Source organism: Suncus etruscus, chromosome 12 (assembly GCF_024139225.1).
Source record: "Suncus etruscus isolate mSunEtr1 chromosome 12, mSunEtr1.pri.cur, whole genome shotgun sequence".
Classification (NCBI taxonomy): domain Eukaryota; kingdom Metazoa; phylum Chordata; class Mammalia; order Eulipotyphla; family Soricidae; genus Suncus; species Suncus etruscus.
This window is the reverse complement of record NC_064859.1, coordinates 19,081,354-19,101,633: the sequence shown is the minus strand read 5'-3', so window position 1 is coordinate 19,101,633 and position 20,280 is coordinate 19,081,354. Positions and strand designations below refer to the sequence as shown.

The window sequence follows — 20,280 nt, the reverse complement described above, 5'->3', positions numbered from 1 at the left end:
CAGGTCCTTTCGCAGGTTCGACCATTTTGGCCTCAGGGCGCAGGCGCGGGTGTCACGTGATGTCCATCCGGATGTTTGGCTGCTGCAGGGTTTTGGAAGCCCGGCTGGTCATTGTCCTCAGACATGGCTGCCTGCGGCAACGCAGCCGCCGTCACCATTATCAAGCGTGCGGTGGGGCTGGAAGCCGACAGCAAGTACCAGCAAGCCCTTGTGTGCTACCAGGAGGGGCTCGATATGCTCTTGCAGGAAATCCGGAGTGAGCATTGGCCCCTGGGCCGGACGGGCTTGGCTGGAGGCGGGCTGGGGGCGCCGTGGTCCGCCGGGATGCTGCGGGCGCTGGCGGGGCTGGTTCCTTGCTGCTCAGTTAGCGAAGGGCCGGCTCCGAGGGGCGCCACTCGCCGTGCAGGTGGCCGAGGCTTAGGCGTCGAGTCCCGGAAAACCCGGGGAGTGAGGAAATGAAAGCGAAAGGGACCAGGTCATCTCCTTCTGGATTGGGATGATGGGCGAGTAGTGAGTGACAGTTGTTTTTTAGAGCAGTGTGAAACAGTTTGATTATGGACTGGGTAGCATTAAAGCGAATCATCCTTGTTGGAGCAATTCTTCATCTTTAGAGATCTTTAAAATTATTAGAAATAATTTAATATCCATTCGAAAGGAATGACATGGTTTTCATTTTCATTGAATTTCATATAATGGGGACAGTGGAAGCAAAATGGAAAACTGCTTTTAAATCAGTGTACGATTGCCTCTCCTGTTTCAGCACTTTCATTCAAAGGAAACATTCAATTAGCGGTAGAAGAAATAAGTTACTTTTCTTCGAAATTGGTGTGCTTAAATTCATTGTGAGACATGCTCAGAAGTGTGGACTCAGATAGTGAAGTTTCCCCCTACGATTGTAGTTAAGATATGCTGGGCTGTTACCACATAATCCCCAGAGATCCTGGTACAAAACAGACAACCAGCAGTTACACAAGAAATTTAAGAACCCAGGAGTAGCCCCTGCATATGCCCACATCCAACCTGGGTGAACAGGCCTGGAGAGGGGCGCTGTGAGGATTGAGAAAATAAAACAAGGGCCAGAGAGATAGCATAACGGTAAGGTCTTTGTCTTGCATGAGACCGACTCAGAACAGACTTTGTTCTATTCCTGGAATCCCATATGGTCCCTTAAGCTTGTCAGGAGTGATTTCTGAGCATACAGCCAGGAATAACCCCTGAGCATCGCTAGGTGTGGCCCAAAAACCAGTTAATTAATAAAAAAAAATTTTTTTTAAGAGAAAAAGCATGGAGTCTGGGACTACCCAATTTCATGGACTGAGAGCCCCAACTCCTCCATATAGGACATTTATTATTGCGGAATAATCAATCATAGGAAGAAGGGCAGATAACAGAGAGATTCCTATCTAATGCTGAATAAGTTGAAGGGGGATTTTTCATTTCAGAAGGAAATGTGTGAGGAAAGAGGAAGCTAAAGTAAAATCTCTTGAAGATTGTCTTCCTCCAGGAAAGGTGGCAGATAAAAGACTGCAGACAGGACTCTGGCCCACAGGGCATTCTGGTAGTTTAGGTTAAGAGCCCTTAGATCGTCATCTGTACCTCCCTTGGGAGGATCAGCTAAATTTACTTTTGGAGTCTTCGTATCTGACATAGTATAGTACCTCTGAGTATGGTCCTCAGAAAGTTCCCTCCCCCTAAAAAACTAAATTTTCTTCCTACCGGTGTTGACTGAGAGGGCCTCGAAGTAGCAAAAGGGCTTCACCTATGTCAGTAAGCATGCAATTACTGATTTATAATTTTGGTTTTGGGGGCACAGCCAATGGTGTTCCTGGCTTCCCAGATCTGTGCTCAGAAATCTCTCCTGGCAGGTTCGGGGTACCGGGGATTGATCCAAGCATGAGTGGCAGATGCCCAACCTGCTGTGCAATGCTTTGGCCACAGGGTGTAGTAGATCCTTGATAAGTACTAGGACTATGACTAAAGTAGTAAGCAACACCATCATGCACAAGAGGGCTATTGGTCAGCATGGAAAAGAGCCTGACTTCTTGTGGGGACATCTGTGGCTCCTACTTCACCCAATCAGTATTAATGTTCACGTTGACAGGCACCCATTGAATAAGACAGAAAATGCCTCTGTGGTCTTCTTGTCCCCATGCATAACATCAGTCTAGTAACAGGCGAGCATGACTGATCACTTTTATAAATGTTTATGACATGAAGGCAAAGAGACAAATGGCACATGCTTGTACCAGAGTAGTAAACAAAAGTGTCCACATGGAGCAAAAATAAAGTGTCTAAAGACACACAATTAAATGCATTTTTCTGATGGGAACCAGTTTTCTGATGGGAACCAACTTTCCTTAGTTGAAAAACTGTGGATTGAATAAACAGGGTTTTTAGTTGATGGGAACCAGTTTTCTGATGGGAACCAACTTTCCTTAGTTGAAAAACTGTGGGTTGAATAAACAGGGTTTTTAGTTGAGTTAAAAGTATGGTACCTTGGGCCAGAGTGCCGGTATAGATGGTAGGGCACTAACTTTGCCTGCTGGTGATCCAGTTTGATCCTTGGCATTCCCCTGTGCACTGCCAGGAATAATTCCTGAGCACAGAGCCAGGAGTAAGCACTAAGCACTGCTGGATGTGGCCTGAAAAGAAGAAAAAAGGTATACCTAGGGAATCTGGGTACAAGTGATTCAGTGCTATTTTTGCAACGTTCTATAAATATAACATTGATTCAAAATCTATCTCCTCCCATCCTCTTCCCCCTCCCACTCCTCCATTTTCTCCTCTTTCTTGCTCCCCCTTCTTTTCTCTCCTCTCTATTCCTCTCCTTCTCCCCTCACTTTATGAGGCAGAAGCCACCCTGTCTCCATGCTTTCTATCATATGAGTGTCTTAGTTTATCATTTTTGCGTGGTAACCCTGGTCTAGACCCACTTTCCTAGGTGGATGGATTATGGCAAGTGGAGCCTTAAAGTTCACAGCACAGATGGGAGAGAACCACTCCTCCTGAGCATGATGTGGCTTCCCAAATAGAGAAGGGATTGGAGATATAGTACTGTGGGATGGCACTTGCCTTGCATGCAGCGGACATGGGTATGATCCCTAGTATCCTCTTTGGTCACCTGAGTCCCATCAGGAGTGATCCCTGAGCAAACAGCTGAGTATAGTCAAAGAAAGAAAAAAAAAGAAATAGGAGCATCTGTAGGTACAAGCCACCAGTTAATTTATAGGAATGTATTATTTATTTATTATCCCCGAGGAATTAATAAATTAATGCTGAGGGATTACTCCTGGTTTTGCACTCAGGAATTATTCCTGCTCTAGATGTTAGGACTCAAATTCAGGTCCACCATGGGCAAGGCAAACACCCTACCTATTGTGCTATCTGTGTGGCCCCTTTATTAGTGTATTTTTAAGACAGGCAAACCATGTCAAAGGATAGAAAATGTTTGGAGAACCTATGCTTATACTAAATAGAAAGTGAGAATATGTATTTAAATTTATAGGCACCAAAAATGATGCAAAGAAAAGGAACCTCAGACAAATAATTGAAGTCTACATGAAGAAAGCTGAAAATCTAAAGAAATACTTGGATCAAGAAAAAGAAGGTAAAGAGGTCCTTACGGTGAATGCTGGTGGCTTTTCTGAGTGTTGACCTCAGGGCCTTGTGCTCTTTCCTGGTCACAGAGGGATCCACTATGCATTTCTTTTCATGTATACGTGAGCTGATATGAATCCTCTTGAGCATTTGTGGGAAGCTGTTGATACTACTTTTCAGAACTCCGCAGGTGTGTGAGGAATTCACACATCCCCATGAGGCTAATTGTGAGATTGCCAGTTTCCGTATACAAGAGTGGAAACTGTATGTTAATCCTGATTTCTATTTCCTTTATATAAAAAAAAAAAAGACCAAAATATTAAAGTAGCTCAAAAAACTTGAGATTTTGTTGTGAATTGGAAAGCATTTCAGAAATTGAGTGTTTCTAGTGACTAGATCTGCAATAAGTATCATATTCTGTTCTTAATTCCTTACTTGGGAAGATGCAGTTTGATTTTCTTTTTTTCTTTTTTGTTGTTGTTGTTGTTGTTGTTATTGTTGTGGTTTTTGGGTCACACCCGGCAGTGCTCAGAGGATACTCCTGGCTCCATGCTCAGAAATTGCTCCTGGCGGGGGCCGGGAAGGTGGCGCTAGAGGTAAGGTGTCTGCCTTACAAGCGCTAGCGTAGGATGGACCTCGGTTCGATCCCCCGGCATCCCATATGGTCTCCCCAAGCCAGGGGCGATTTCTGAGCTCATAGCCAGGAGTAACCCCTGAGCGTCAAACGGGTGTGGCCCAAAAACCAAAAAAAAAAAACAAAAACAAAAAACAAAAAAAAAAAAAAAAAAAAAAGAAATTGCTCCTGGCAGGCATGGGGGACCATATGGGACGCCTGAATTCAAACTGATAACCTTCTGCATGAAAGGCCTTACCTCCATGCTATCTCTTTTCGGTCCCTGAAGACAGATTTCTTTTTTTTTTTCTCCTTTGGGCCATACCCATTTGATGCTCAGGGGTTACTCCTGGCTAAGCGCTCAGAAATTGTCCCTGGCTTGGGGGGACCATATGGGATGCTGGGGGATGGAACCGTGGTCCTTCCTTGGCTAGTGCTTGCAAGGCAGACACCTTATCTCTAGCACCACCTCTCCGGCCCCGCAGTTTGATTTTCTTTTTGTGCTGGAGACCAGACCCATAGCCTCCCATACTGCATACACATTGGTCATAGCCACCTGTGACCTCAAGTGCAGGCTCCTGCCATTTTCCATTTTTGTTTTTGGGCTACCCTCAGAAGTGCTCAGGGCTGACTCCTGGCAGGCTCAGGGGACTGTATGGAGTGCCAGGCATTGAACCTGGGCCATCCATGTGCAAGGCAAACACCCTACCAGCTGTACTATCACTCTGGCCCCAAAGTTGTGTCCTTTTCTTTCTCTAAGGGAATTACTGCTCTTATTAAAATCCATTGCCTCTGGCTTTTGGTGCTTTTCCTCAATATTCTTACTTCAGCCATCTATCCCTCTCTTCTTAGTGTTCTTTACCAGCCCAGATCTGGATTCCTCAACAAAGCACAACCAGTGAGTAGAAATAAAATTGTTTTCTTTACACCAAAATGAAATCTATAATGAAATAGACCGTCAAACAGTGATGAACTGTAGTATCATTATTATTGTGCATAAAAGTGTGTGTGTTTGTGTGAATATGTATATATGCATGTATTTTGGATTAATTTCACCAGTCTAGAAAATAAACATCTTACTTGAAAATGGAAGCATACTTAGATTTTATCAATGGAAATACAAGGAACGGAATACAGAACAGGTGCCTGAGTGATAGCACAGTGGCAAGGCATTTGCCTTTCATCGGCCAATCCAGGATAAAACTGAGTTCGAATCCCAGCATCCTATATGGTTCCCCGAGCCTGCCAGGAGCAACTTCTGAGCACAGAGCCAGGAGTTACCCCTGAATGCCTCTGGGTGTGACGACCCCTCCCCCCAAATAATACAAAACACTTATTTAAGCAAAATTTAAAAGTGCAGTCACCACATAAATTAAGGAATATCATTAGGAGTCCTGTTTTAAACATTCAAAAAGAGCTTTAAATACCTTTTATAACATGGCTAGAAAGTGGATAGGACGTCTACTTTGCATGTGACTAACCTAGGTTTGGTCCTGTGAGCCCCTTCTCCCCCCAGCAATCCCTGAGCACAGCCAAGATATGCCTTGAACACAGCTGGGTATGGCCCCCCCAAAAGAAAAACCTTTGCTAATGTGTTTTGAATGATCACAGACAGTGAAACTATACTGTGGTTTGGGTTATTAAGAAGTGCTTGGGGCCGGAGGGATAGCATGGATGATAAGGCATTTGCCTTTTATGCAGAAGGTCATTGGTTCGAATCCCGGAATCCCATATGGTTCCCTGAGCCTGTCAGGAGTGATTCTGAGCATGGAGTCAGGAGTAACCCCTGAGTGCTGCTGGGTGTAACCCAAAAACACAACAAAACAAAACAACAGAAAAAAGAAGTGCTGTAAACCCTATTCCTTGGGCTTGAGAGTAGTCCATAAGAGTAGGGTACTTGCCTTGTATTCTGCTATTCTGCTGACCCTGATCTGAACCTCTAATACCACAGCACCCCTTCAGCACTTGCCCCCTTAGCACTGGTGAGGGTGACAAACACAACAAATTCTAAGGTGCATTTGCACATTCCCAGTTTATCATAATATCCATCTCTTTATACATGCAGTCCTCTCGTGGTTCAGGTGCCTGGGACAAAAGCTTGAGCTTATGAAGATGTTCCAAGAACTTTCTGGACTTGGCTTTTCCTCTGGCCTGTTTTCCAGGAAGGCAGAAGTGCCTTATGCAGTGGTGTGCCTGGCATGTAGAATACATTTAGTAAAAGTTTTCCAAATTGGAGGAGTTAGAGTTAGCACATAGAAGATCCTGATAAATCACTGTCTATGACACTATGCATGAATAAAGTGACCATGAAAGGAAAATGCATGGTCACTGGTTTTTCATCTTTTGTAGATGGAAAATATCACAAGCAAATTAAAATCGAAGAGAATGCAACAGGTTTCAGTTATGAGTCACTTTTTAAAGAATACCTTAATGAGACAGTGACAGAAGTGTGGATAGAAGATTCTTATATTAGACAGCCACATCAGGTGAGAAAGCACTAAAATATGATGAAGTGTTCTTTACCACATCTGAGTTAGTAATGACCAATCCTAATGCCTTTCAGGTGAATAACTTTCTTCGATTTTGTGAGATGCTTATTAAGAAATGTAAAGTAAAAACTATTCATCTTCTCACGTCTCTGGATTCTGTAAGTATCTGACAACACACATAAAATATCTCAAAGTGTTTTTGATTTTCAGATGTCCCTTGGGTTTGGTCTTATTCGAATAGTTTGTCAGTTTAATTTCCTGCATGTTCCAGAAGGCGATGACACTGTACTAGTGACAATGTGTCTTCTTTACAATTATTAGATCTTTTTCTTTATCTTCTTTTTTTTGTTTGTTTGTTTTTGGGCCCACCCTGTGGCACTTAGGGGTCACTCGTGGTTCTGTACTCAGAAATCGCTTCTGGCAGGCTTTGGGGACCCTCTGGGATGCCAAGCATTGAACCCAGGTAGGCCGAGTGGAAGACGCCCTATTGTTGTGCTATTGCTCCGACCCTAGATCTTTTTTTTTTTTTTTTCATTCTACAGCTTTTAATCAAGTTATATATAAAATAACTTTACTCCTGCATCTTCTCAATGGTTTCTTCTTTGTATTTGCCCTTTTCCTTGCCGACTTGTCGAGACTTGGCCTTGCGCTCAAGAATCTTCTTGCGATCTTTGTCCAGCTTTAGTCTGGTGATAACCACCTTACTGGGGTGAATGCCGACATGGACAGTTGTGCCATTTGCTTTCTCCCGCTGGACTCTTTCAATGTAGATGACGTATTTCTTCCTATAAACCTGGACCACTTTGCCAATTTGCTGACCTTTGTAGTGGCCTCTCACCACCTGGACCTCATCGTCCTTGCGGATGGGCATGGATCGCACGTTGTACTTCTGTCTCAGCTCCTTGGAAAGAGGAGAAGACATGATCTTCTTGCGAACGTGGGAAGGTGCATTGAAATGCCTTTTGCGGTTCTTGCTCCGGTCAGAAGTCACAAAAGGGTTGAACTTCATTTTGGCTGGCGCTCCTACCGCAAGCGGCCGCCGAAGGGAAGAGCTTTTTTACAACTCTTTTTTTTTTTTTTTTTTTTGGTTTTTTGGGCCACACCCTGTGACGCTCAGGGGTTACTCCTGGCTATGTGCTCAGAAGTTGCTCCTGGCTTCTTGGGGGACCATATGGGAAGCCAGGGGATCGAACCGCGGTCCGTCCTAGGCTAGCGCAGGCAAGGCAGGCACCTTACCTCTAGCGCCACCGCCCGGCCCCGACCCTAGATCTTTTAGTTGAGTTACTTCACTGCCTTTTGAGGGTTTGTAGCATGAAAGTAGTTATCTTTATTATTGATTTTGACTCAGAAAATGCTTCTAAATAATTCCTATTTGTGGCATTAATTTGAAAAGAAGACAGTTCTATCAGAAGTATTAGACAGTACACTAAAACCATTTTAGAAATTAGGACAGCACATTTGAAAAAAAATAACCATTTGTTTAGGTAAAAACAATTACTCTATATTCTTTGATACTTTCTTTGAGACAGTAGACATCAAAATGAGTTTAGAACCTTTCCATTTTCTTTCACCTGATATATATTACATAGTTTAGGAGTAAACTAAAAATAACTAATGAGGAAAATACTGTTTTTCTTAAACAGAGCTGTGCAGTCACACAAAGGAGTGGTCTTGAAGAAATAAAAGCATCACTCAGAAATTACGGAGTGCTATTGGAAATAGAATACTCCTCTTCATTACATGACCGAGAAATTAGGTTAGTTTATGGTCATTTTTGGTTTTGGGCCACACTAAGCTATGCTCAGGGTTTACTCCTGACTCTGTGCTCAGGGCTTCACACATAGGAGTCACTTATATTGGTGCGTGGGGACAGGATAGGATGCCAGGGATCAAATCCAGCTTGACTGTATGCCAGGCAAGAGCCATTCCAGCTGTACTATCTTTCCAGCCCATATTTGTCTACTTTTCAAGTGGGTTATTTGTTCTTTAAAGTTGTAGGAGTTTGAACCAGAATACAGGGTTTAAGGGATTGTCATGCATGTGGGCAACCCTAGCTCTGACCCAGAATTGCATTTGTATCTTTGAGCACCAACAGGAGTGATTCCTGAGCATCACTGCATGTGGCATCAAACTCTGTTCCTCTTCCCCAAAAGAATTAGCATATTTTTGTACCATAAAACACACTTTTTTTCTCCTCCAAATGATGGGGGAAAATGTCTGTGTGTCTTATGGAGTGAATGCCACCTGGAGCTGAAGCCTGAGTGCAGGGGAGGAGAGCATATATTAACTATATGACATCTGCAGTGTTACACCCCCTTTATTGTGCAAACATACCAGATAGTATGAGCAATCAGGTTAATACACTTTCACCATCACATAACTTCGTTTAAAACTAATCACTCCTGCGACTTTTAATTTTTTTATATTAATGAAAAAGTATTAACATTTTTATTTATTTTCTGATATAAAAAATAAAAGTTAAGTAAATGTGTTTAACCAATTGTGGACTCGAGTATTGTAAATATACTTCAGCCTCGAAGGCTGGTTGTTCCCAGCCAGTCTCTTTTTTTTTTTTCCCTTTGGTTTTTGGGTCATACTGGCAGCACTCAGGGGTTACTCCTGGCTCTATGCTCAGAAATCGCTCCTGGCAGGCTCAGAGGACCATATGGGATGCTGGGATTCAAACTACCATCCTGTATGCTAGGCAAACACCTTACCTCCATGCTATCTATCCAGCCCCCACCCAGTCTCTTGATGGTGTCTCTTGTTGCACCACTTGCTTTAGAATATTTGTTTTCCTTGTCTAAAAACTGTGTGCGTCTTATGGTCAGGTGTGTCTTACAGAATAAAAAATATGGTATATGAGTACTTTATACATGTTCAATATCTATTTTGTTTGTTTTTGGGTCACACCCGGCAGCGCTCAGGTTTTACTCCTGGCTCTGCGCTCAGAAGTTGCTTCTGGCAGGCTCAGAGGACCATATGCGATGCCAGGATTCGAACCACTGTCTGTCCTGTGTTGGTCGTATGCATGGCAAATGCCTTAACACAGTGCTATCACTCCGGCCCCCATGTTCAATATCTGATCCTTGTCAGAAGAATGTGAAAATATCTAAGTGGTCTTTTTGTTTTTGTGGTAGTTTCATTTTGTTGTGTAGAATCATTTGGATTTGATGCAATCTTGTTTATTTTAGCTTCTGTTTCCTTTGCCAGTGGAGTTAAGTTTCTAGATACAGCATTGATTTTGAGATCTTATAGATGTGTTCCTATCTGCTTCATGTTTTCAGGGCTAATAACCAGTACTTAATCCATTTTGAGTTAATTTTATATGTGGTGTATATAGATATATGTATGTAGATATATAAATGGTGTGTATATATGTGTATTGTATATACATATACATATAGAAATATGTTATGTGTGTTTACATATTCATATATATATGAATGTGCAGTTTCTTTCAACATTTGTTGAAGCTTTTTTTTTTTTTTTTTTTTTTTGGTTTTTGGGCCACCCTCGGCGGTGCTCTGGGGTTACTCCTGGCTGTCTGCTCAGAAATAGCTCCTGGCAGGCACGGGGGGACCATATAGGACACAGGATTCCAACCAATCACCTTAGGTCCTGGATTGGCTGCTTGCAAGGCAAACACCGCTGTGCTATTTCTCCAGGCCTGAAGCTTTTTTTTTTTTTTTTTTTTTTTTTTTTTTTTTGGTTTTTGGGCCACACCCTGTGACGCTCAGGGGTTACTCCTGGCTATGCGCTCAGAAGTTGCTCCTGGCTTCTTGGGGGACCATATGGGACACCGGGGGATCGAACCGCGGTCCGTCCTAGGCTAGCGCAGGCAAGGCAGGCACCTTACCTCCAGCGCCACCGCCCGGCCCGAAGCTTTTTTTTTTTAAACTAAATTATTTAAACACCTTGATTACAAATATAATTGTAGTTGGGTTTCACTCATAACAAGAACATTCTCCTTCACCCATGCAACCTTCCCATCACCAATGCCCCATCTTTTTCCTCCCCCACTCCTTGACTTACTTGAGACAGGCTTTCTATATCCCTTACTCACTGACATCATTATGATAGATCTCAGTGTAGTTATTTTTCTAACTGCACGCATCAGTTTTGTGGTGAACTTCATATCTTGAGCCGGTCCTTCCGGCCCTCAATTCTGGGAGTTATTTCAATGTCTTTAATTTTTCTTAAAACCCATAGATGAGTGAGACTATTCTGTGTGTGTGTCTCTCTCCCTTTGATTTCACTCAGCACAATAGACTCCATGAACATCCATGTATAGGGAAATTTCATGACTTCATTTCTTCTGACAGCTGCATAGTATTCCATTGTGTATATGTACCACAGTTTCTTTAGCCATTCATCTGTTGAAGGGCATCTTGGTTGTTTCCAGAGTCTGGCTATTGTAAAAAGTGCTGCAATGAATATAGGTGTGTGGAAGGGATTTTTGTATTGGATTTTTGTGTTCCTAGAGTATATCCCTAGGAGTGGTATAGCCATATCAAATGGGAGCTCAATTGTTGCCCCATTTGTGGGGTCCTGTTTACTCCTTTGTTGGTTATTTGTGTATCCTCAAAGAACTCCCAGAATGAGAAATTAATTCCCCTCCCCTTGTCCCCTTTTGGGGGGAGATCTTGGTAATATTTATCCACAGCAAATAATCCACACAGACAGGAGGGTTAAGGGGTAAAAGGTTGGGCGAAGAGAGTCCTTTGTCAGCCTGCTGCAAGCTCCAAAAAACACCTGGAGCCAGCCAGCAAACTCTCCAAAAGACCCTGAACACCTTGCTCCCAAACTATTTATTCAGCTCTCAACAACGCCCCCACCTGGAAGGTCAAGGTGGGACAACAGGCAAAGAGTAATCTTACGGAAATGTTTTCATATACACACTCAATTTCCAATTTTTTTTGAGGAATCTCCATATTGTTTTCCATAAAGGCTGGACTAGACAACATTCCCACCTGCAGTGAATGAGAGTTCCTTTCTCTCCGCATCTCCACCAGCACTGATTGTTGTTTTTTTTTTTTGGTTTTTGGGCCACATCTTTGGTCCTGGATTGGCTGCTTGCAAGGCAAACGCGGCTGTGCTACCTCTCTGGGCCCCGCACTGATTGTTCTTGTTCTTTGTGATGTGGGCCAGTCTCTGTGTTGTGAGATAGTACTTCATTGTTGTTTTGATTTGCATCTCCCTGATGATTAGTGATATGGAGAATTTTTTCATGTGCCTTTTGGACATTTGTATTACTTCTTTGAGAAATTTTCTGTTCATTTTTCTCCACACTTTTTGATGTGGTTAGATGTTTTTTTCTTGTTACGTTCTGTCAGTACCTTGTATATCTTAGATATTAGCCCCTTATCTATCTGATGGGTATTGTGTGAATAGCTTCTCTCATTCTATTGGTGGCTTTTATATCTAGGTATTATTCCCTTTGAGGTGCAGAAGCTTCTCAGCTTAATATAGTCCCATTTGTGTATCTCTACTTTGATTTAGAGTGCTGTTTCTTCTTTGAGGATGCTTTTAGTTTCAATGTCCTGGAGTGTTTTACCTATGTTGTTCTATATACCTCATGGTTTTAGGTCTGATATCAAGGTTTTTAATCCATTTGCATTTGACCTTGGTGCATGGTGTTATCTGGAGCTCTGAATCCATTTTTTTGCAAGTGGCTGTCCAGTTGTGGCAACACCACTTGAAGAGGTTTCCTTGCTCCATTTTGCATTAATTGCCCCTTTATCAAAGATTAATTGATTGTATATCTGGGGAACATTCTCTGAATACTCTAGTTTATTCCACTGATCTGAGGGTCTGTCTTTATTCCAATACCATGCTGTTTTAATGACTATTAATTATAATACAATTGAAAGTTGGGAAAAGCTATGCCTCCCATATTCCTTTGAAATACAATTGAAAGTTGGGAAAAGTTATGCCTCCCATATTCCTTTTCCCAAGGGTTGCTATAGCTATTCTTGGGTGTTTATTGTTCCAGATGAATTTCAGGAGTGTTTGGTCCACATCTTTGAAGAATGTTATGGGTAGCCTTAGAGGGATTGCATTAAATCTGCACAATGCCTTGGGGAGTATAGCCATTTCATTAGCAGGGTATATGCTTGTTGAGGCTTTTCTTCTGTATTATATGGACTTGGTTCCTTTGTCCCTAAATGTATAAAAACAGTTTTTTTTAAAGTTTTGGGTTACATCCAGTGGCGCTCAGGGATTACTCCTGGCTCTGTGCTCAAAAATCGCTCCTGGTAGGTTTGGAGGACCATATGTGATGCCTGGATTCGAACCACCTTCCATCCTTGGTTGGCCGTGTGCAAGGCAAACGCCCTACCGCTGTGCTATATCCGGCCCCTAAATGTATAAATTTAATTCTAGGTGTTCTGTTTGTTGGCCTGTGTGCCTGTTGTTTCCAATACCAAACTATATAAATTATCATTCCTTTGTAATATTATTTGAAGGCAGAGGTGTGGTACCTCTGTTTCTCTTCTCTCAGAATTACTTTGGGCATTGAGTTTTTTTTTTTTTTTGTGATTCCATATATATTTTAGAACTATTCTATTTCCTTGAAAAATGTCTTTTTCTTTTTGAGAAGTGGTTGAATTAGGTAAGACAGCTATTGTACTAAAGTTCAACAATTTTCTTCCATCTCACAAACATGGAATGTCTTTCCATATCTTTGTATCTTTTGTTTTTGGTTTTTGGGCCACACCTGGTGACGCTCAGGGGTTATTCCTGGCTATGCGCTGAGAAGTCACTCCTGGCTTGGGGGACCATATGGGACACCGGGGGATCGAACCGTGATCCATCCAAGGCTAGCACAGGCAAGGCAGGCACCTTACCTCTAGCGTCACTGCCCCATATCTTTGTATCTTAATTCTTTTGTAATGTCTTATGGTTTTTGTTTGTTGTTTTGGGCCACACCGACAGCCCTCAGGGGTCACTTTTGGCTCTGCTCTCAGAAATCATTCCTGCCAGGCTTGAGGGACCATATGGGATGCTGTGGATCAAACCCGGTCTGTCCCAGGTCGGCTTCCTGCAAGGCAAATGTCGTACCACTGTGCTATAACTCAGGTCCCTGGTTTTCGGGGCCAGAAAGGTGGCGCTAGAGGTAAGGTGTCTGCCTTGCAAGTGCTAGCCAAGGAACGGACCCAGGTTCGATCCCTGGGCATCCCATATGGTCCCCCCAAGCCAGGGCCGATTTCTGAGCTCATAGCCAGGAGTAACCCCTGATTTCAAACAGGTGTGGCCCAAAAACCAAACACCAAAAAAAAATATATATATATATAGATCTTTCACCTCCTTTTGTCAGATTTGCTCCCAGGTAGTTTTTGATTGGTGATGCTTATCCATTCTCTGCCCCCTGTTCCCAAGTATTTTATCTTTTTTATTTTTCTGTCAATGTAAAACACTTTTCTTGATTTTCTCTAGTCTAATCCATTGTATATTTAAATCACGATTATATTTTGGTTTTCTTTTTTGGTTTTTGGGTCACACCTGGCGGCGCTCAGAAATTGCTCCTGGCAGGTTCAATGAACCATATGGGATGCTGGGATTCGAACCACCATCCATCCTATGTTGGTAGCGTGCAAGGCAAACGTCTTACTGCTGCGCTATTGCTCTGGCCCCATAAATTTACAATTTATATGTATTGTTTTTTATAGTTTACCATCTAAGTGAAATAATTATTTCTAGTAGTTTTGTGGTCTTTAGGGTTTTCCATCTAGATTGCTAAGATAGTTTAATATTTTTGCAATCTTTTTTTTGCATAATTACTCTGATTAGAATTACCAAATTACTAAATTGAAAAGTAGTGGTAAGTGTACATATTGTTCTATTTTTCCAGGTATTATGGGAAAAGCTATCAGTTATCAAGTATAACAACTTTGGGTCTGTTTTCTATGGTTCTTGTTATGTTGAGATGTGTTCTATTTCAAATTTTTAACCTTTTTGTTTTGTTTTTTGGGCCACACCTGGGGATACTCAGGGGTTACTCCTGGCTATGTGCTCAGAAATCACTCCTGGTTTGGAGGACCATATGGGATGCCAGGGGATCAAACTGCGGTCTATCCTAGGTCAGCCACGTGCAAGGCAAATGCTCTACCACTCTAGTACCACTCTGGTTCCATTTTTTTTTTTTTTTAAATATCAAAAGAATGGGGCCGGAGAGATAGCACAGAGAGATAGCACAGCAGTGTTTGCCTTGCAAGCAGCTGATCCAGGACCTAAGGTGGTTGGTTTGATACCCCGGCATCCTATATGGTCCCGAATGCCTGCTAGGAGCTATTTCTGAGCAAAAAGCCAGGCGTAACCCCTGAGCACTGCCGGGTGTGGCCCAAAAACCAAAAAAAAAAAAATATATATATATATATATATATATATATATATATATATATATATATATATATATATCAAAAGAATGGAAACTGGAGCTACAGTATAGTAGTTAGTGCACAAACTTTGTACTTGGCTTACCTGGGCTGATCCTTACATCACAGGAGTGATCCTAGAGCAAAGAATCAAGAATAGACCCTCAGCACTACTGGGTATAGCCCCATGCAGAAAAATAATTGGGTAAGATTTTGGCTGGAATGATAGAACAGCTGATAGGGCACATACCTTATAAGTAACCAATTTGGGTTCAGGTCTTGGTATCTTTATGGTCCCCTGAGTACTGTTGAGGGTGTTTAGAGCTTATTGAACATCCCAAAAAAATCCCAAATAGGTGGATGTTAAATCTTTTTTTTTTTTTTTTTTTTTTTTTTTGGTTTTTGGGCCACACCCGGCGATGCTCAGGGGTTACTTCTGGCTGTCTGCTCAGAAATAGCTCCTGGCAGGCACGGGGGACCATATGGGACACCGGGATTTGAACCAACCACCTTTGGTCCTGGATCGGCTGCTTGCAAGGCAAACGCCGCTGCGCTATCTCTTCGGACCCAAATCTTGTGAAAGTATTTTTTTTTTCTCCAGCATTTATTAATCATTTGATCTTGATCTTTTTGCTAATATGGCATATTACATTAATTGATTTGCAGATGTTGAAGCATCCTTCCATTGTTAGGGAGAATTCTTACTGTTTACTGAATTTGGATTTGAGAACTGCTTACAGATGTCTGAAATATCATACTGTATATTTCAACAGGTTCAATAATGGTTGGATTGTTAAGATTGGCAGGGGACTTGATTATTTTAAAAGGTCCAAGGTAAGATATTTTGCCCTATGAGTATGTAGTACTCTTCTTGCATAATTTTTACAAAATTATTTTGTTTTGTTTTTTTAAAAAACTTCTTCTTTTCTTAGGGTCAATATTCCCTTGGGAATTGTGATCTCGACTTAAGACAATGTCATGAAACAACAGTGGACATTTTTCATACCAAGCATACTAAAAAAATATGATGGTTAGTGGTTTGTTTACATTTTTATTGTAAATATATATTAGATTTTTCTTTGACCAAATCATAAACGTTCTACTAATTTATGTATTTGTTCTTCATTTGTGTGAAACACATTAAATATTTCTATTAATACATATAAATATTTTACCAGTTTTCTCTTATTTGTCCTTTGGTGAGAAAATCAGTATATTATGAGTACTGATTATGAATATAAATTGAATGGCAATCTTAACTAGAGGAAAAAGATTATTGACAAGACTCTTCTTACCAGAAGTAAGGGGGAGGGGTTTAAGTGGCAAAGTACAGTGGGTAGGGCCTTGTATGTGGCTGACCAGGATTCAATCCCCAGCATTACTTAGGATCCCGAGCCCACCAGGAGTGATCAATGAATGTAGAGCCAGGAGTATGCTTTGAGAACCACCGGATCTGGTCCAAAACAAACTAAAAAACCACAACAGAGAAATATGGGCCTAATAAGAGGAAAACATCACTCATTTGTTGTCCAGATGAGTTTTAAAGCTCATTCAACATTTACTGGCACATTTGTAAAAGTTTGCATTTTAGAATCAACTATATGAGTAAATGTACTTATCCAGATCAAATGCTAGTTTCCTGACTAGCTGGAGACAGAATCCTAAGTTCAATGATTCTAGGAGAGATGGGGTACAGGTACGTACAGAAATGTAAAGAACAAGTTACTGTATAGACAACAATAGAGTTCTGGATTCTACATTATAAACCACATCACTGAAGACACTTAAATTAATGGAGGGTCAGAGCCACAGAGAATGAAACTGGGCAGAGCAGACCTATTGGGCTATTTCAGACACAAAGAACATATATTTATTTTATGTTTGGGAAAGAGCAGGTACATGACTGAGATGGCAAAAAAGACCAGGATTTCCAGAAAGTTCTAATGATATTCTTTGACATTTCTCGGTCAGGATATCAGATTAACAGAAATTAGGGTTTTATTCCTGAGGTAAGAAAATAACTTTTTGGGCCCGGAGAGATAGCACAGTGGCATTTGCCTTGCAAGCAGCCTATCCAGGACCAAAGGTGGTTGGTTCGAATCCCGGCGTCCCATATGGTCCCCCGTGCCTGCCAGGAGCTATTTCTGAGCAGACAGCCAGGAATAACCCCTGAGCACCGCCGGGTGTGGCCCAAAAACCAAAAAAAAAAAAAAGAAAATAACTTTTTGAGGTCAGAATATTCAGTACTAACTATAGTATACACACACACACACACACACACACACACACACACACACACATACATATACATCTCCAAGAGGGTAGTGCAATAAGGAGTCAAACTATACATTCATGCTACATATTAAAATCAGCAAAGAGTTTGCTGGAGTAGAGGTGCATAGAACATACGGGCAAGAAACAAAAGACACAGACTATTCCAAATGGTACAGTATTAGTAAAAGACTAGTTCTGGGGCCGGAGAGATAGCACAGCGGTAAGGCGTTTACCTTGCATGCAGGATGGTGGTTCGAATCCCAGCATGCCATATAGTTCCCTGAACCTGCCAGGAGTGATTTCTGAGCATAGAGCCAGGAGTAATCCCTGAGTGCTGACGAGTGTGACCCCCCCCCCAAAAAAAAAGACTAGTTCTTATTTTTTTTAATTTTAAGGCATACAATGTAGATTTAAATGTTTTATTTTCTCATTGAAACTACCAATATGAAATTTTCTAGGAATCACATTATTCCCTTAATTTTTTCACAGAGAAAATTCCATTTACTGTGCAGTTCATTGTCTTCTGGACATGTGCAACATAATGTGTTTGTCAGCATAGTAGTTTCAATAGGGCAAAATTTACTGCCAATAATACTTGAATTCAATTTCCTACATAATTCTAGTGGCAACCAATGATCTGGTATTTCAACATTACAAGTGTCAATTTTTCCATTTTTTATGTCTATAAATATTTTAATTTCCAAAGATGACTGTTCATGTAATACATGAAAGGAAGTGTTTATGCTAAACTTTGGAGTTTTGCCATATATCCAGTCCCAAGTTTGAAGTTCTTTGGCTTTAGAATTTATTCCAGGAAATAAGGTCTCATCTGATGGGTTTATCAGGTTAATGTGATTATCAATCTGATGATAAGCCGCATACTCTTTGGCAATGGCTTCGATCAATGCTTCACAAGTCAGAGTGGGATCTTTTTCTAAGAGATTTTTGACTATGGAAGGTATGCTAGCAGTGGCATTGCTCCTAATCCCCTGGTTAGGACTCTGGAGCAAAGCTGACAAAAGGGTTCTGTCAGCATTACATAGCAAAGTACAGTGATGGTAAGCAGTAGTCCGGCCAATTTTAGAAGCTGTTCCTGAGACCTTGAACTGTCCATCCAGTAAAATGTCAAATCTTTTGGTGGCTTGAACATCCAGCTGGGGCTGGACAGCATTCAGAGCTCTCACAACTAATTTGAGATTTTCCATCCTATCATACTTTTTTTTGGTTGTGAAAAAGGTCAGATTGATATTACCCATATCATGGTAGACGGTTCCTCCACCACTTCTTCTGCGAGCCAGTTTTATACCTTCTTCTCTCATCAGATTCAGGTTACATTCCTGCCAAGGATTTTGATGCCTACCAATGACAACAGAGGGAGAATTTCTCCACAAGAAAAGAATTGGCTTGCCTTCTAGATTCATATGGTCATGAATCCAATCTTCTACAGCCAGATTTTGGTAAACATCATTGGAAATCGACTGTAAAATGAGTCCGCTTTTCACTGTGCTTTTAAATCCAGCAGCTGGGACCTTTAAGTTACATAGTAACTGGAAGCAATTCTTCTTTGACAGTAGGATCAGCATGCTTTTGAAAATGGAAGACAAAACATTAACTAAGGAAAGAAATTTTAATTTCTATTTTCCAGGTATCGATACTTGGTTATTGAATTGTAACTTAATCATTTCCTCCCCAAGCATCAAAGTGACTCCTAAGCAGTGAACTGGGTATAATATCTGAGCACTGAAGGGTAAGGATAAGGAAAGGATAAGGGGAAAGAAAGAAGAATGGGGCCGGAGAGATAGCATGGAGGTAGGGTGTTTGCCTTGGATGCAGGACTGTGGTTCAAATCCTGGCATCCCATATGGTCCCCAGAGCCTGCCAGGAATGATTTCTGAGTGTAGAGCCAGGAGTAATTCCTGAGTACTGCCGGGTGTGACCCAAAAACCAAAATAAAAAGACTTTTGAGGGGCTGGAGAGAGAGCACAGAGGAAAGGAGTTTTCCTTGCAAGTGGCCTACCCAGGACAGGTGGTAGTTCGACTTACTGCATCCCATATGGTCTCCAAAGCCCATCAAGAGCAATTTCTGAGCGCAGAGCCAGGAGTAACCCCTGAGCGCCGGCAGGTGTGTCCCCAAAACCAAAATAAATAAATAAATAAATCCTGAGGGTCAGAGATACTACAATGACCTGAGCATGGTCCCCCAAGTACCACTGGGAGCAATCTAAGATCAAGTGCTCCCAAGCACTGAGGAGTCAGGTATTTGAGCAAAAATCGAAAGAGATGAAGGAGTTAGGCTAAGCACTTACTAGATGCCGGAAAACGTAGGCACATGAATGCCTAAATAGGCTCATGTGTGAGGATAACTGATTCCAAAAGGACAGATATAAGGAATCATCCTAAGGGGCCAGAACGGTAATACAGCAGGTTAGAATTCTCGTCTTGCACACGGCAGACTAGATTCAACAGCTGGCTCCCCATATCATCCCCGAATACTGTTGGGAGTTATCCCTGAGTAGTAGAAATGACCCCTGCTGGGGCCAGTTATAGTATACTGGGTTGGGTGTTTGACCTGGCCTCAGTCAACCTAGATTTGATCCCTGGCGTCCTACATGGCCCTCTGTGTACTGTAATTCGAGTGTAGAGCTGTGACCTAAAAACAAAAACCAGTAACATTGACAAGTTAGAAAAAATATGTATGGGGGGGGGGGCTGGAGCGATAGCATAGCAGTATGGTCTCAGTAGGCAGCCCAGCAACCACAAGAGCCCTGGGCTCATGGAACAGAGCTCCATCCTGTCCCTCGCCTGTGCTTGTGACAGGCCAGACCACAGCTTCCACAGTCTTCTAGCTTGAAGGCCTGTTTAAACTTATGTCCTGTAAGAGCAGATTCTTGGCTTTATCTTTGTGGTTTTGTTGGGGGCCACACTGGAGTGC

General features: G+C 41.9%; 4 protein-coding genes across 4 annotated transcripts in view; 2 read left to right on the top strand and 2 right to left on the bottom strand.

The window, feature by feature from the left end:
- The first annotated feature begins 108 nt into the window (after positions 1-108).
- Positions 109-16,162, top strand: MITD1 (microtubule interacting and trafficking domain containing 1). The gene is made up of 7 exons (XM_049785103.1): positions 109-256; positions 3,506-3,607; positions 6,560-6,696; positions 6,774-6,857; positions 8,343-8,455; positions 15,848-15,908; positions 16,007-16,162. Exons 1-7 carry the CDS (start codon positions 124-126, stop codon positions 16,100-16,102), a joined length of 726 nt encoding a protein of 241 aa, XP_049641060.1. The 5' UTR covers positions 109-123; the 3' UTR covers positions 16,103-16,162.
- On the bottom strand, positions 7,216-7,745 carry LOC126024682 (60S ribosomal protein L26-like). The gene has a single exon (XM_049785125.1). It carries the CDS (start codon positions 7,706-7,708, stop codon positions 7,271-7,273), a length of 438 nt encoding a protein of 145 aa, XP_049641082.1. The 5' UTR covers positions 7,709-7,745; the 3' UTR covers positions 7,216-7,270.
- Positions 16,163-17,729: 1,567 nt separating the features above from the next.
- Positions 17,730-20,280, bottom strand: part of LIPT1 (lipoyltransferase 1) — a 3,737-nt gene continuing 1,186 nt past the window's right edge. The window contains exon 2 of the mRNA XM_049785077.1: positions 17,730-18,932. Within this exon, the coding sequence (XP_049641034.1) occupies positions 17,810-18,931 (1,122 nt within the window). The 5' untranslated portion in view covers position 18,932 and the 3' untranslated portion in view covers positions 17,730-17,809. The remainder of the gene's footprint in view (positions 18,933-20,280) is intronic.
- The window catches only part of LOC126024106 (centrosomal protein of 135 kDa-like), a 26,271-nt gene continuing 25,648 nt past the window's right edge, over positions 19,658-20,280 (top strand). Inside the window, exon 1 of the mRNA XM_049784560.1 lies at positions 19,658-19,669. Within this exon, the coding sequence (XP_049640517.1) occupies positions 19,658-19,669 (12 nt within the window). The remainder of the gene's footprint in view (positions 19,670-20,280) is intronic.